Source organism: Triticum urartu, chromosome 1A, assembly GCF_056163025.1.
Source record: "Triticum urartu cultivar PI428250 chromosome 1A, HENAU_Tu73, whole genome shotgun sequence".
Taxonomy (NCBI): Eukaryota; Viridiplantae; Streptophyta; class Magnoliopsida; order Poales; family Poaceae; genus Triticum; species Triticum urartu.
This window is the reverse complement of record NC_141873.1, coordinates 499008141-499020138: the sequence shown is the minus strand read 5'-3', so window position 1 is coordinate 499020138 and position 11998 is coordinate 499008141. Positions and strand designations below refer to the sequence as shown.

Genomic DNA, 11998 nt, shown 5'->3' with positions numbered 1-11998 from the left:
CAAATGACAAGCAATATGGCCGAATGCTTCAATAGGGTGCTCAAAGGTTCATGTGGATTACCCGTGACGGCAATATTTCAATACACATTTGACAAGATGAATGCGTACTTTCTAAAGTACTCAATGGAAACTGATGCAGAGATAGCGGGTGAGAACCCGCGCAAGTACAAGTACAAGTTCCCACCCAAGGTTGATGAATGGTTAGAATTTCAATCACGGAAGGCGGACTCAGAAGAACCTATATTATATGACAACGAAGAGTGGAAGTACGAAGTGAAAGAGACAGGAGGAACCACAAACGATGGCCGACAACTTGGAGGTCGGGCTTTCAAGGTGTCGTTAACACAATGTGATTGCTCTTGCGGGAGGCCATTGTTGCTTCATCTCCCATGCTCACACTTGTATACCGCCGGTCGCGTTAGAAATGTGGACATCAATCACCCACGCACCGTGAGGGAGTTGGAGTTCTCAATCATGACGGTCAAGAAAACATGGGCTCCCCGCTTTCACCCATACTTTGATCAATCACAATGGCCGGAGTACCATGGAGTTCAACTATGGCCGGATCCGGAGTTGAAGGTTGTTAAACGGGGTAGACGTAAGACAAAGCCTCCGAGCTCTCTGTTTAGCTCATCCCAGGTGTGCAACGCCTCCGAGCTAGGTGTCACACTGTACAGTGCAGCGCCTAGCTCTGAGGCGTTGCACACCTGGGATGAGCTAAGCAGGGAGCAAACAAAACGTTTGCAAGTTACAGCCGCTGCAGTGCCTAGCCTGGAGGCGCCACACTGAGCAGTGCAACGCCCTAGAGCTAGGCGTTGCACTGCTCAGTGTGGCGCCTCCAGGCTAGGCGTTGCACGGTTGTAACTTGTAAACTTGGTCATTTTCAGGCACAGTTTAACATTTCCTAGAATAAGCAGTCAGGAACTTTAAGTCCAACATTTCAGTCATAGTTGAACATTATTAAGACAACAAGTTCAACATTGCTAAGACAACCACTCCAAGTTCAACATAACTAAGACATACAAGAGGATCAAGTTCAACATAAAGCTACCACAACTCTAAGTTTTTTCCGACATAACAAGTTCCACATTACTACAAGCTACCACCACTTCAAGTTCAACATTAAAAATAGAGGACGATGACTAGTTCCTTGAGCACTTTTTGGCTGCCCCCCTCTTGCTGGCTAACTTCTTCACCTTCCTAGGAAGAGGAACCCGCTCCCGCTCCAGCTCCGGTTCCTCCATGTCATCCACGTCGTCATCCAAATAGTCATCCAAAGCCGCCATCCGCGAGGTGCCGACCGTCCTTTTGCCTCTTTGGGTGAAGTCTTCAGGTGTGTACTTGTTGATTCCCGTCCTAGGATTTAACCTGTATGCGGACCTAACCTGGTACGTCCCCAAGGTCATATCATTAGCAACCTATGCATCAACAAAAGATATGGAAAGACCGTGTGTGAGGATATAGTTAGCAATGCATCCACAATTGGATATATATGCTCATGTCATACCTCTTGGGTGACCACACCCACATCCTTATCCTCCAAATGATCACCATGGCCCTGCCCCGAAGCGGGATCTGATGGTGTTGCCGACCTAGACCGTTCTGGTGATACATACTCGGGGTCACGACAACCGAAAAGGTTTGATAGCCGCCTTAACTTTTCCCTGGCGCTGCAACATGTACAAGTGAATGAGATATCGAACGTAGCAACACATGTTAAGTGCTAGTTTGAAGGAGATGTGAACCTTGATGAATGCTCGAAGTGCACCTTCCCCATCGCTTTTGCTAGCCGGGGTTGTTTCAAGAATAGTCTTGGTCTCATCAGCTACTTTCTTGATCTGGGCACGCTATGAACAGAAATGCTATTAACGTGTTAGGCAAGCGAAGATGTGAATAGTGTGAATGAAAAGCAAAGAGGGCAAATACCACAAAGTTCATCATTGGAGCTGAAGGGATCACTGAGTTGCCTTTCCTGACTAATGCGTTGTACTGGTGCTGGGCTACCTCATCAAAAACGGTGGGTTCTTTCAAAATCTCCTCAGCATACGCCGGCTTGCATACCTCCACACGGGTACTTGCAAGAAATCATGTGAGATAGTTGTTGAACGCGATCGGGCAGTGCTCACGAAGCTGGACTCCTTTTCCAGCCCTAGCTTGCTCCACACTAAGCGCAAACTGTACGACATACTTCCTGTGATGCTTGTCCCAATCCTTGATCTTCCGCTGCCTTTTCCTACCCAACCTGCAAGTTAGAAACATAATATTAGCACCATCGAAACCGCTGAGAAGTTGCTAAGTGCTCAAGGTTAATTATATCTTACGCGTGTAGCAACTTGTCCGTGTCCTCCCACTCCAGCGAGTGTGCCTGGAACAAACCAAATTGACGGCGCACTCGATGTGGGAGGTGAAGCTCAACCGCCCAGTTGCACATGAGTGGGCACCGCATACGCCAGAGATCCCTATCCCTAGTGCACATCGGATTCAGCCTGAACTCTATAGGGTTACCAAAATTGTCTCCTGTTCCATACGACTCCCATACCACCTGCAAAATGAGATAGAATGCAAAATTGATATCGACTTACAATAGAAGCATCATAATCACTTATGCAATGTCGATTCACCTACTCAGGCGTGATCGCGTCAAGCTCGCTCTGGTACAACTTGTACATGACCGAGGGATCATCTGTCGTCTCATTTAACACATCCCACTTATAAGCCCAAGTGGATCGCCGTAGTGGGTCGCCTTTGTCGTCCCAATCATCGTACTTCACGGTCTTCGGGCGTCCAACCGCCAAACGCTCCCAACTCCATATGGAAAGTGCGAGCAAACAACCACCAATACCTCCAGATGACCTACAACAGGCTTCGTCCAACTGCACATAAAAGAGAACATGGTTGAATTAAGAGCAAGATCGCATTCATAATGTAGCAATGAAGTGAAAAAAAACAACTTCATACCTGTCTATACAAGTAAGCCAGTGTCGCCGAACCCCAACTCCAATTGCTATCGAAGATGGTCAACGCCTTCAGCCACATCCATGGAGCATTCTTGCCTGTGCCATCAGCAAACATAGTCCTGGATATCACGTACCACATGTAGACACGAGCATATGTCTTGACCGTGTCCTCATTAGCTTCCGGTGGGCAAGTACCAAAGTGCTCAGTAATCCACGTGAAAGGAGCACTGGCTGCGACTCTTTCCTTCTTCTTGTCTTCTGCTGCTGGTTCCCGAGGCTCCGGAGGAACCATACCGATAAGGGCATTCATCTACGCGCGCCACCCATCAAAATCGGTGCTCATACATAGAGGATTCCCATCGATAGGAAGACCGGTGATCATAGCAATATCTTGGAGCGTCACGGTCATCTCCCCGGTCCGAAGATGGAAACTGTGTGTCTTCAGCCGCCAATGATCAATAAGCGCGGTGAGTGCTGGAGCATTGTTGGGCGGCGTCGACCGTCTGACCATCTGAATGAAAGAGAGAAGTCCCGTCTCCCTTACATACAGTGTGTATCGCTCATCATAGCGCATCCACCCAAGGGTGACCCTGTGAGAACAAAGCTTCAGAGGTGCAAGCTCCTACAAACAAACAAATCATAACATTACATATGGGGCATTTGTGTTTGAAATAAACACGAAATTCATAAAACCGGCCACTTTCATTATTACCCGCTGCTCCACCGCCATAGCGTATGACCGGTGTTGTTTGTCCCAGTGATCATCGAGAAGCCAAACCATCCTAACAATTTTGAAAAAAAACTTTCTTGTCAACACGATCATCTTTTGAATACAAATAAACTAAAGCACGCCTAGTACATACAAAATTCAAAGCATATGTATCCAAAGCATTTTTGTCAATACAAATATAATTTCAACACAAATAAACTAAACTAGGCCTACTTCATGCAAAATTTAATACAAATCTCTTTTCCATATAAAATAACATATCAACCTATGTATCCAAACCATATCTTTTCAATAAAATATACTCCCTCCGTTCCGAATTACTCGTCGAAAAAATGGATGTATCTAGAACTAAAATACATCTAGATACATCATGCAACATTCTAATCTAACAAGGGTTCCCCAAATCCAATACATGCAAGATTCAAACAAGGGTTCCCCAAATCTTCAAAATACCATACATTCTATGGATAGAAAGAAGGGGATCGGAGGAGAGTACCTTCTAGGATGGATTGGTGAAGGAATCCACGGACCAAATCGTCAGATCTGAAGAATTTAGGAGGGGATTGAGAGGGGGAGAGGAGAGGGCCGCCACGGTTTCTTCTGTTTGAATCTTGCAATGGGGTGGGGGGAGGAGAGGGCTGCCGCCGCTGGATAAGTCACAGTGTAGCGCCCGAGCGCTAGGCGCTGCACATGGACTGGCGTGCAACGCCCCCGAGCTGGGCATTGCACCGTAGTGTGTGACGCTTGCGTGGCGGGCGCTACACAAAAAGATCAAGGACGTGAAATTGTTTGACGGGCAGTTTATTTTGTGAATTGATTTCGTCGAGAGGTCAAAACTGTCAAATTTGCCGGCAGCGGGCGCAAGGAGAGAAAATGCAAGCGGGGGAGGTGGCAGCGTGGAAACGCTCATCGAGGAGAATCCGCTGCCTTGACCCCGAATCCTTCCGACGCTTTTCTCGACGACGCTTTTGCAGCCGATGGCGTCGCCGTCCGGTCGAATCGATCCGCTGCCGCTGCCGCTGCCGGGGCCCTCCTCCCTGGCCGGCCCCTACCACAGTCCAAGGAGTACTGAAGGAAACGGGCTGGGCAGGGCGGGCGACCGACCGACCGACCGGACCCGAGAGCGCTGCGTTGAAGCCGAACAAGAAGGAAATCGTAGAACGGAAGTCCACGGCTTCCTTTAACAATTCGCGCGCGCGCGCGCATGCAGCGACGAAGGTTGAGATGACACGAGACGAGATGACCTGTCGCCGGAGCTTTCTGCTTCACCGTGACTTGTTTACGGGCGCACCGCAGCCGCAGGTGGGCTCACCTCTGCCGCGCGTTTTGTTTCGTCCAAACCGTCGTTGCTTTTGAGGTACTTTTTCCCGTCGAGCCTGCCTGCGCGCTCGCATCGCAGCAGATCACAATGATTCTCCCGTCCGACGTCCCCTCCCCTCCCTCCCCTAGCCTCCCTCCTTTCTCCTCCTTTGCCGTTAGATAGGGGCATCATGGCATGTCAATGCGCTCCTCCTCCTCCTCCTTTCTTCCCCTTGAATCCTTCCCTCCCGGGCCATGATTGCAACGGGATCGCTCGCGTCGCCCACACTTCTTCCCAGGATCCGCCCCCCACCCTTTGCAGCTGTATTTCGCGGGCACGGCTTTATCCCTCCTCTTTTTTATCCGTCGTGGCAGGCCTGCTTACGGGCAGTGTCCAGTAACCGGCATTTTGCAGCCATTTGTCCGCGGTAGTAAATACGGACACCACCTAGCAGAACACGAAGGGGAAACGGATGCACGTGCAGCCGGTCCGATCACGGCAAGGGCAGGGCATGCCACTGCGGGCCACGTGATGGGCCACGGGTGGATTGGACGGGATGGGACGGAATGGCAGCGGAGGCCGAGAGGAATCTTTTTTTTAAGCATAAGTACAGACACAAACGCTCATACACACGTGCAGTGACACACCCTATCTTATGAGCAGCATCTCGGAGAGACTGATGGGAATCTGCCATCAATGCGACGCGGCCCCGAAGATTCTCGGGGGTGGGCTTAACCAACCAGCAAAACACCGCCGTTGAACAGTGTCCCCGGCGAGGGAAGGGAAGGGAAAGCCGCGCTCGCCGCTGGGGACGCCGGGACAAGCGAACCGAGCGGACAAAGATCTGGTACAGCACCGCCATTTTTTTTCGAGACAGGTACAGTACCACCGCTACTGCTGGTGGCGGTACCTCGCTGACAGGGCCCAAGGGCCCGCGGGCCCGCCTGCCGCGGGGCGCACGCGGGGCCCGGCGGTTTTCCTTGCCCCGGGCCAGGGCCAGGGGTGGTAGGAGTAGTAGATAGAGCCGGCCGGGAGGCCCACGGTGCGCTCGTCTCGTCGCTCCGACGACGAGGGGTGTAAAAGATCTGTCCCGATTCCCAAGCGCTCCGCTCTCGCGGCGTCGCTTTCGCCGGACACCACCACCTGCCGCTTTCCCCTCCCATTCCCACTCGCACCACCGCTCCCATCCTCGCCCCGCCCGGACCCCAGCGCCCCGATTGGGCCATCCATCCGCCTCCGCCTGATTGGCCCCGGGCACCAGCACGCCCGCACGCCCGCAGCATTTGATTCCCTCCCGCACTGTCTCCCTCCCTCTATCCCCCGACGAGCGCGGCGCACCTGCGACGAGCGGCCGGGTCCCGGTCGCGGCGGGGGCGGCGGCTGCTGAGCTCTTCCGTGCCGGTAAGTAAACGCCGGCTGCCCGGCTCCACCCTGCCGGTCTCTTTACTGAATTTCTTGGACTCGCCTTTGGCGGCTGAGCGTGTCTGTTGGTGTGGGAGGAATGGGCGGGTGTTTTGCCGAGAGGTTTTGTCGTCCGTGAGGTCGAGATCGCGGCTCTGTGAGGCGTATTGCGGTGGAATTGTGTGTCAGAGGCCGGTGAGTGACTGCCGCTCCTCTCTTGCTGGTGGTAGGCGTAGTTAGTGTGAATTTTACTGACCGCGGAGTGGATTTTCTGGAGCTTCTAGTGAGATTCCATTGGCTGCGGCCTGTGGGTGGATGTGAGAAGAGCGGTGGTGATCACGTTTGGGTGGCGGCGGCGCTTCTGACGTTTTGGGGGCGAAGCTTGGTCTGGTGAGCTAGTGTTTTGCCGATTTCCTGGCTCATAAACCCGTTCCGGTTATGAGCTGTGCGTTGTTGCTGTGCTGACTTGTGCGACTCTGAGGCCGGAAAGGCCCGGTTGGAATCTTGTGCTGGCCCTGGTAATTTGCACATGGCCTGTGATCTCGATTGATTCGACCTGTAGCGTGAAATTTTGCCCCCCTCCAGTTTCATTTGTTGTGGATCATTTGCCATGGCCTCGTCTAGTGACTTCGATTGGCATGGCATTTGGGGACGGCTGAGATTACCTCCAGGGCTTCAGTTCTACTGACTCTTATGGGGAAGCTAGCTCAACTGGTCTTCCTCTGTTACTTGCAATTTTTTTTTTGTCTTTCTACCATGTAGAGTTCAATAAGCAGCCTGCGATGAACTTTGTCCTCTTCATGTGATTTGGAGAGGTTAAAGTCCCTCCATACGTCGTCTGTAACCTTAAAATTTTAACAAGTGTTGGCTATTTGGATATTTGATACTTGATAGTACCACTAGGTATACAGATTTGTTTTTGGTGCTCTGCTGTGTCAATATTGTCTGTCATATTCAGTTTCGCCCTCTTTGCTCTTTTACTAGCAGCAGAACTCCTTTAACTATAAACCAGGAGACTTACCAACTTCTTGAGATAAATATGCTGATCGGGATTTCATGAACTGTCTAAGAAACGATGAAATTTCCTCATACCAGAAAACGCTCAGTATGCTGTATTTACATTTTACCGTCAACTTGATATGTTCTGTTTAGATATACAGGATGGCATTAGAAATGTAGACTTGTTTCATCCTAAATTATAACATTTCTTGGCCTTGCTCATGTGTATGACAATTTCTTACAATTGTTGCAGTACTCTCATGATGTACCATGCTAAGAAGTTTTCTGTGCCCTTTGCACCACAGAGGGCTCAGAATAGTGAGCATGTAAGTAACATTGGAGCTTTCGGTGGATCCAACATAAGCAACCCTGCTAATCCTGTAGGGAGTGGCAAACAACGTCTAAGATGGACCTCTGATCTCCATAGTCGTTTTGTGGATGCAATCGCCCAACTTGGTGGACCAGATAGTGGGTATTCTCTCTTAAGTATTAATTTTTGTGGTTTTACTTGATATGATGTATAAGTTTCGTTTATTTTGTTGGTTCATTCTGCTTGTTACTTAATATGACCTATAAATTTCGTTTATTTTGTTGGTTCATTCTGCTTGTTACTTACTATGATCTATAAATTTCGTTTATTTTGTTGGTTCATTCTGCTTGGTTTCTCATGAACCTTGTCAGCAGCACAATTTCTGAGTGAAAACATTTTTAGATGGTGTGGGACAATGCATATCTAGAACCTGTAATTTGGTGGTTTTATGTCGAATCCATTGTGTATCATGCATATTAACAAACTCAAGTTTAAACTAATTTTGATATTCCAAATGTTTATGAAACAGATTTATGCATTATTTTTTATGATGAGATTGCTGCATATATCAGGTCATGGACTGTGAACACACAAGTTTCTCTTCCCCTCAAAACACAAGTTCCTCATGTTTCAGTGATTCATGCTAGTCTGCTAGAAGTTGTTAATATGGTCCTTTGGAACTGTGTCTGCCATGTTACCTTACCCAATCGCATTGGAAACTGTTGATGTATCGATAACCCTAAACAACCTTCTATAATAGTTGTTTATTTATTTGAAGTACACAAGGTACAATGCATCGGAGATTTGTTAATGTATTGGTATCATCATATCTTCAGGAGCAACACCTAAAGGAGTACTGACTGTAATGGGTGTACCGGGGATTACAATATATCACGTGAAGAGCCATTTGCAGGTAAAGAGTGTCTCTTTTGAGGAGACAGCTAATAAATATTTGCCTGGTCACTAATACTCTATTTCTCTTGTTGCTTGTGTAGAAGTATCGCCTTGCAAAGTACATACCAGAATCTCCTGCTGAAGGTAAATGCCCTTCTATGCTTCATTGCCTTCCTAGCACACTCCCCTTCTTGCCTTCCTTCATACCGAGAATGCTTTGGTTTTCTAAAGTGGCAGCTGGTGTAGGTTCCAAGGACGAAAAGAAGGATTCTAGTGATTCATTCTCTAATGCAGATTCTGCACCGTAAGTGATCTTTACTCAATTGTCTGTGCACATGATTGTATCCTCTGCTAACATAGGCTTTTTATGCTGGTTAATATCATGCTAAAAATACATCACATATTTACAGAGATATTCTTCATTTATCTTTGCAGGGGTTCACAAATCAATGAAGCATTGAAGATGCAAATGGAAGTTCAGAAGCGGCTCCATGAACAACTCGAGGTTTGTGATGAAAACATGTGAACTTCTTTGAATCATATTATTTCTTTTTTCCTATTCAATGGATTTTGCCACATCCATGCTGTACTTTTTTCGGGCTGTCAGCTGGGGATTTACTCCAACAATCAGATTTCTTGCCCCATTCTACTAAACCATTATTCACCGAAGTTATACTTGGGTGGGTTCCTTGTAAATGACTTTGTCCTCGATTGCCTCTTGCTAACAGTTCTTTTATTTTGCCTGCACTATTTATTTTTGAATCTGCCATCTCTGAGATGTATTCTTCGGAGCCAACTTAAATTTTTGTTCCAAGCCTTCCAAGACTAGACTAAATCATCACATGTTACCATGTCAGGTTCAAAAGCAGTTGCAGCTGAGAATCGAAGCACAAGGGAAGTACTTGCAGATGATCATAGAGGAGCAGCAAAAGCTTGGTGGCTCACTTGAAGGTTCTGAGGAGAGGAAGCTTTCACATTCACCACCTACCTTAGATGACTACCCTGACAGCATACAGCCTTCTCCGAAGAAACCACGGTTGGATGATCTGTCAACAGATGCGGTCCGGGGTGTTACACAGCCAGGGTTTGAATCCCATCTTATTGGCCCATGGGATCAAGAACTCTGTCCGAAGACCAACATATGCGATCCTGCATTCCAAGTGGATGAGTTTAAGGCAAACCCTGGTTTGAGCAAGTCATAAAGCAAAGCCTTCCTTACAAAGGAAACACTTCTGAGCTATTAACCTCCACGGATGGCCGATCGCATGTGAATATATATCGTCTTAACAACAGAATGAGCGCTGTTTGGACCTTCAGATCTGCCCCAACCCCTTCAGTCACGACTAAGTGTTGTTGTCGTTGTCGTATTTCGCCATACAGATCTTTGTAATTATGAGGGTGTTTCTAAAGTCCCCAGTTAGCAATCCCCTTCTTTTGAAGGATAATCCTCAACTGAAACATGTAGCAAGAAACAGAGCACGCTTACACGCAATACCAAGGCCCTAAAGCTACATGAAAGCTATCTGGTAGTTGTACATTTCTGTTCAGTTCAGTCATTGAATCTGCTTACCTTATATTGACCCCTGTGCCATAGATCTGGGATGTTGGCAGCAACATTTTTATTGACAAATCAACTTGGCTACTGGGTAACTTTGCATTTACGAGGTTGGTTGTACCAGTTGCCATATTGGGGGATAGTCCTGTGCTATGAATAGAGCACTGGGCAATGTTCCTTTCAAGGAGTAATAGTCCATACAGTAGCATATTTTGTTACTTTGAGAAGATTCACAAGTTCGGCAGAGCACAGGCTTTCGATGCTAGTGGTGCTCAGAATCACATACCTTGGGTTGAGAAAAAAATGATATAGTAGCTAGTAAAAGATCAGATAGCTATGAATTAAAGGGCTACTCCATTTGTTTACTCGAGCTATTTTTTTTTTTTACATTTTGTGGAGGTGGATGCTTTGATGCATGCATTTGGCCGTTCGTGCCAGATAATAACCCACAGCTGTGCGTTTCTGGAAGAACAAAAACTGTTAGCACCAAAGCATTTGCCAGCACATTCTCTTCTAGGCAACTATTTTGGACTTATTGTCAAGGCAATGTTTGGATTGAGGGATATGATCATTGCAGCTCAAAGCCATGTTTTCTTTGATAAGAACGGCGGTATAACCTCGCAAAAAAAAGTAGAGAAAAGAAAATCAATGGTGGTCTACGGAAAATTCGTATCTCTATGGTGGGTTTGAGGTTATGGGTGAATGGTGAAAAATTCATGCCCCATCGCCTACCAACCTCAAAATATTAGAGCATCTTCAATAGACGCCGGTCGTGCCGCGCGCAAAAAACACATATGCCGCGCGCGCATCGGCTGGTTTGGCGCGGCCGCGTTAAAATATAGCGCGCGCGCGTCGTTCCAGCAGCGCGCGCGCATCGCTCCAGCAGCGTGTCAAAATGCAGCGCGCGCGACTCGCCGGTGCATTGCATATGGCATATTTCAACACAAAATGATGCACATTTTCAACACAATAAAAATTTCACACAAACAAGTTGATGAAGTTCATGCCCACAAGTTTAAAATCATGCCCATAAGTTCATCCAACCAAGTTCAAAATGCAAATCAAGTTCAATACACAAAGGAAAGACATATCATTCCTCGTCCTCGTCCTCGTCTTCGTCCTCGTCCTCATCTTCGGAAGACGATTCTTTCGCCTCCGAAGATGAATCTTCCTCCCTCTCCTCATCGCGCACCGCATTACGTGAAGCTCCGACGGTGTTGACAAGATCTTCAACGGCATCTTCATGGGAATGTGTGCGAGGAGGCTCATCGAAAGACATTCCGCCCATGGCGGCCGGAGGTGCACCCATGCCTCCCATGAGAGAAGCAAAACTCATGCTTCCCATCGTGGCCATAGCATCGGGGGTGCTCCAAAGCCACCCAAGCCACCCATGCCACCCATGGCGCCGAAACCACCGCCACCCAAGCCACCCATGCCACCCATGGCGCCGAGGCCATTGCCACCCATGGTGCCGATGCCACCGCCACCCATGGCACCGATGCCACCGCCACCCATTGCACGAACCATGGCTTTTTTTTGGATCAAGACTTCTTGTTGGGCAAGATTGACATACTCCTTTTGCGCCGCATTGAGGTTAGTTGTGTCCAAGAAGAACAAGTGCTTCTCCCATTCCAACAATCTAGTTCGCTCCTGATTGCTCACCTTCCTCTCCTCCAAAGCCACCTTCCTCTCCTCGGCCGCCACCCTCCTCTCCTCGGCCGCCAACCTTCTCTCCTCGGCCACGGCATCTTGGGTCCTTGCCATTTTCCTCACCTCGTTGGCTTCTTTTCTTGCCTTCACAATAGCTTCCATAGCATTTTTGAGCTCATTATCTCCTTTCCTCTTCTTCTTT

At 48.2% G+C, this 11998-nt stretch overlaps 2 protein-coding genes across 5 annotated transcripts; one reads left to right on the top strand and one right to left on the bottom strand.

Moving 5' to 3' along the window:
- Positions 1-1142: 1142 nt before the first annotated feature.
- Positions 1143-3249, bottom strand: LOC147991955 (uncharacterized). The gene is made up of 7 exons (XM_087538886.1): positions 3092-3249; positions 2843-2873; positions 2322-2542; positions 2189-2242; positions 1927-2074; positions 1746-1847; positions 1143-1418 (listed from the first exon to the last, which is right to left on the bottom strand). Exons 1-7 carry the CDS (start codon positions 3247-3249, stop codon positions 1143-1145), a joined length of 990 nt encoding a protein of 329 aa, XP_087395012.1.
- Positions 3250-6035: 2786 nt separating this feature from the next.
- On the top strand, positions 6036-10184 carry LOC125522383 (myb family transcription factor PHL7-like). 4 transcript variants are annotated; one of them, XM_087526710.1, is made up of 7 exons: positions 6036-6388; positions 7641-7859; positions 8534-8610; positions 8693-8735; positions 8823-8895; positions 9027-9096; positions 9449-10184. In XM_087526710.1, the coding sequence occupies exons 2-7, from the start codon at positions 7826-7828 to the stop codon at positions 9791-9793; spliced, it is 642 nt and encodes a 213-aa protein (XP_087382836.1). In that variant the 5' UTR covers positions 6036-6388; positions 7641-7825; the 3' UTR covers positions 9794-10184. The 4 variants fall into 4 exon arrangements, with proteins under 4 accessions (XP_087382836.1, XP_087382828.1, XP_048543407.1 ...); XM_048687450.2 differs by having other exon boundaries at positions 6039-6388; positions 7641-7855; XM_048687444.2 differs by having other exon boundaries at positions 6042-6388; positions 7641-7855; positions 8838-8895.
- The last annotated feature ends 1814 nt before the right edge of the window (positions 10185-11998 follow it).

Bases quoted from the DNA above. Each gene is read 5' to 3' on its own strand.
- LOC147991955 (XM_087538886.1), bottom strand. From the start codon at position 3,249: ATGGTTCCTCCGGAGCCTCGGGAACCAGCAGCAGAAGACAAGAAGAAG. The intron at 2,543-2,842 runs GTATTGGTGGTT...CTCATTTTGCAG, and splicing joins CTGTTGTAGGTCATCTGGAG to GTGGTATGGGAGTCGTATGG. The intron at 2,075-2,188 runs GTATGTCGTACA...ATTTCTTGCAAG, and splicing joins TGGGACAAGCATCACAGGAA to TACCCGTGTGGAGGTATGCA.
- LOC125522383 (XM_087526702.1), top strand. From the start codon at position 7,648: ATGATGTACCATGCTAAGAAGTTTTCTGTGCCCTTTGCACCACAGAGG. The intron at 8,611-8,692 runs GTAAAGAGTGTC...TTGCTTGTGTAG, and splicing joins ACGTGAAGAGCCATTTGCAG to AAGTATCGCCTTGCAAAGTA. The intron at 9,097-9,448 runs GTTTGTGATGAA...TTACCATGTCAG, and splicing joins GGCTCCATGAACAACTCGAG to GTTCAAAAGCAGTTGCAGCT.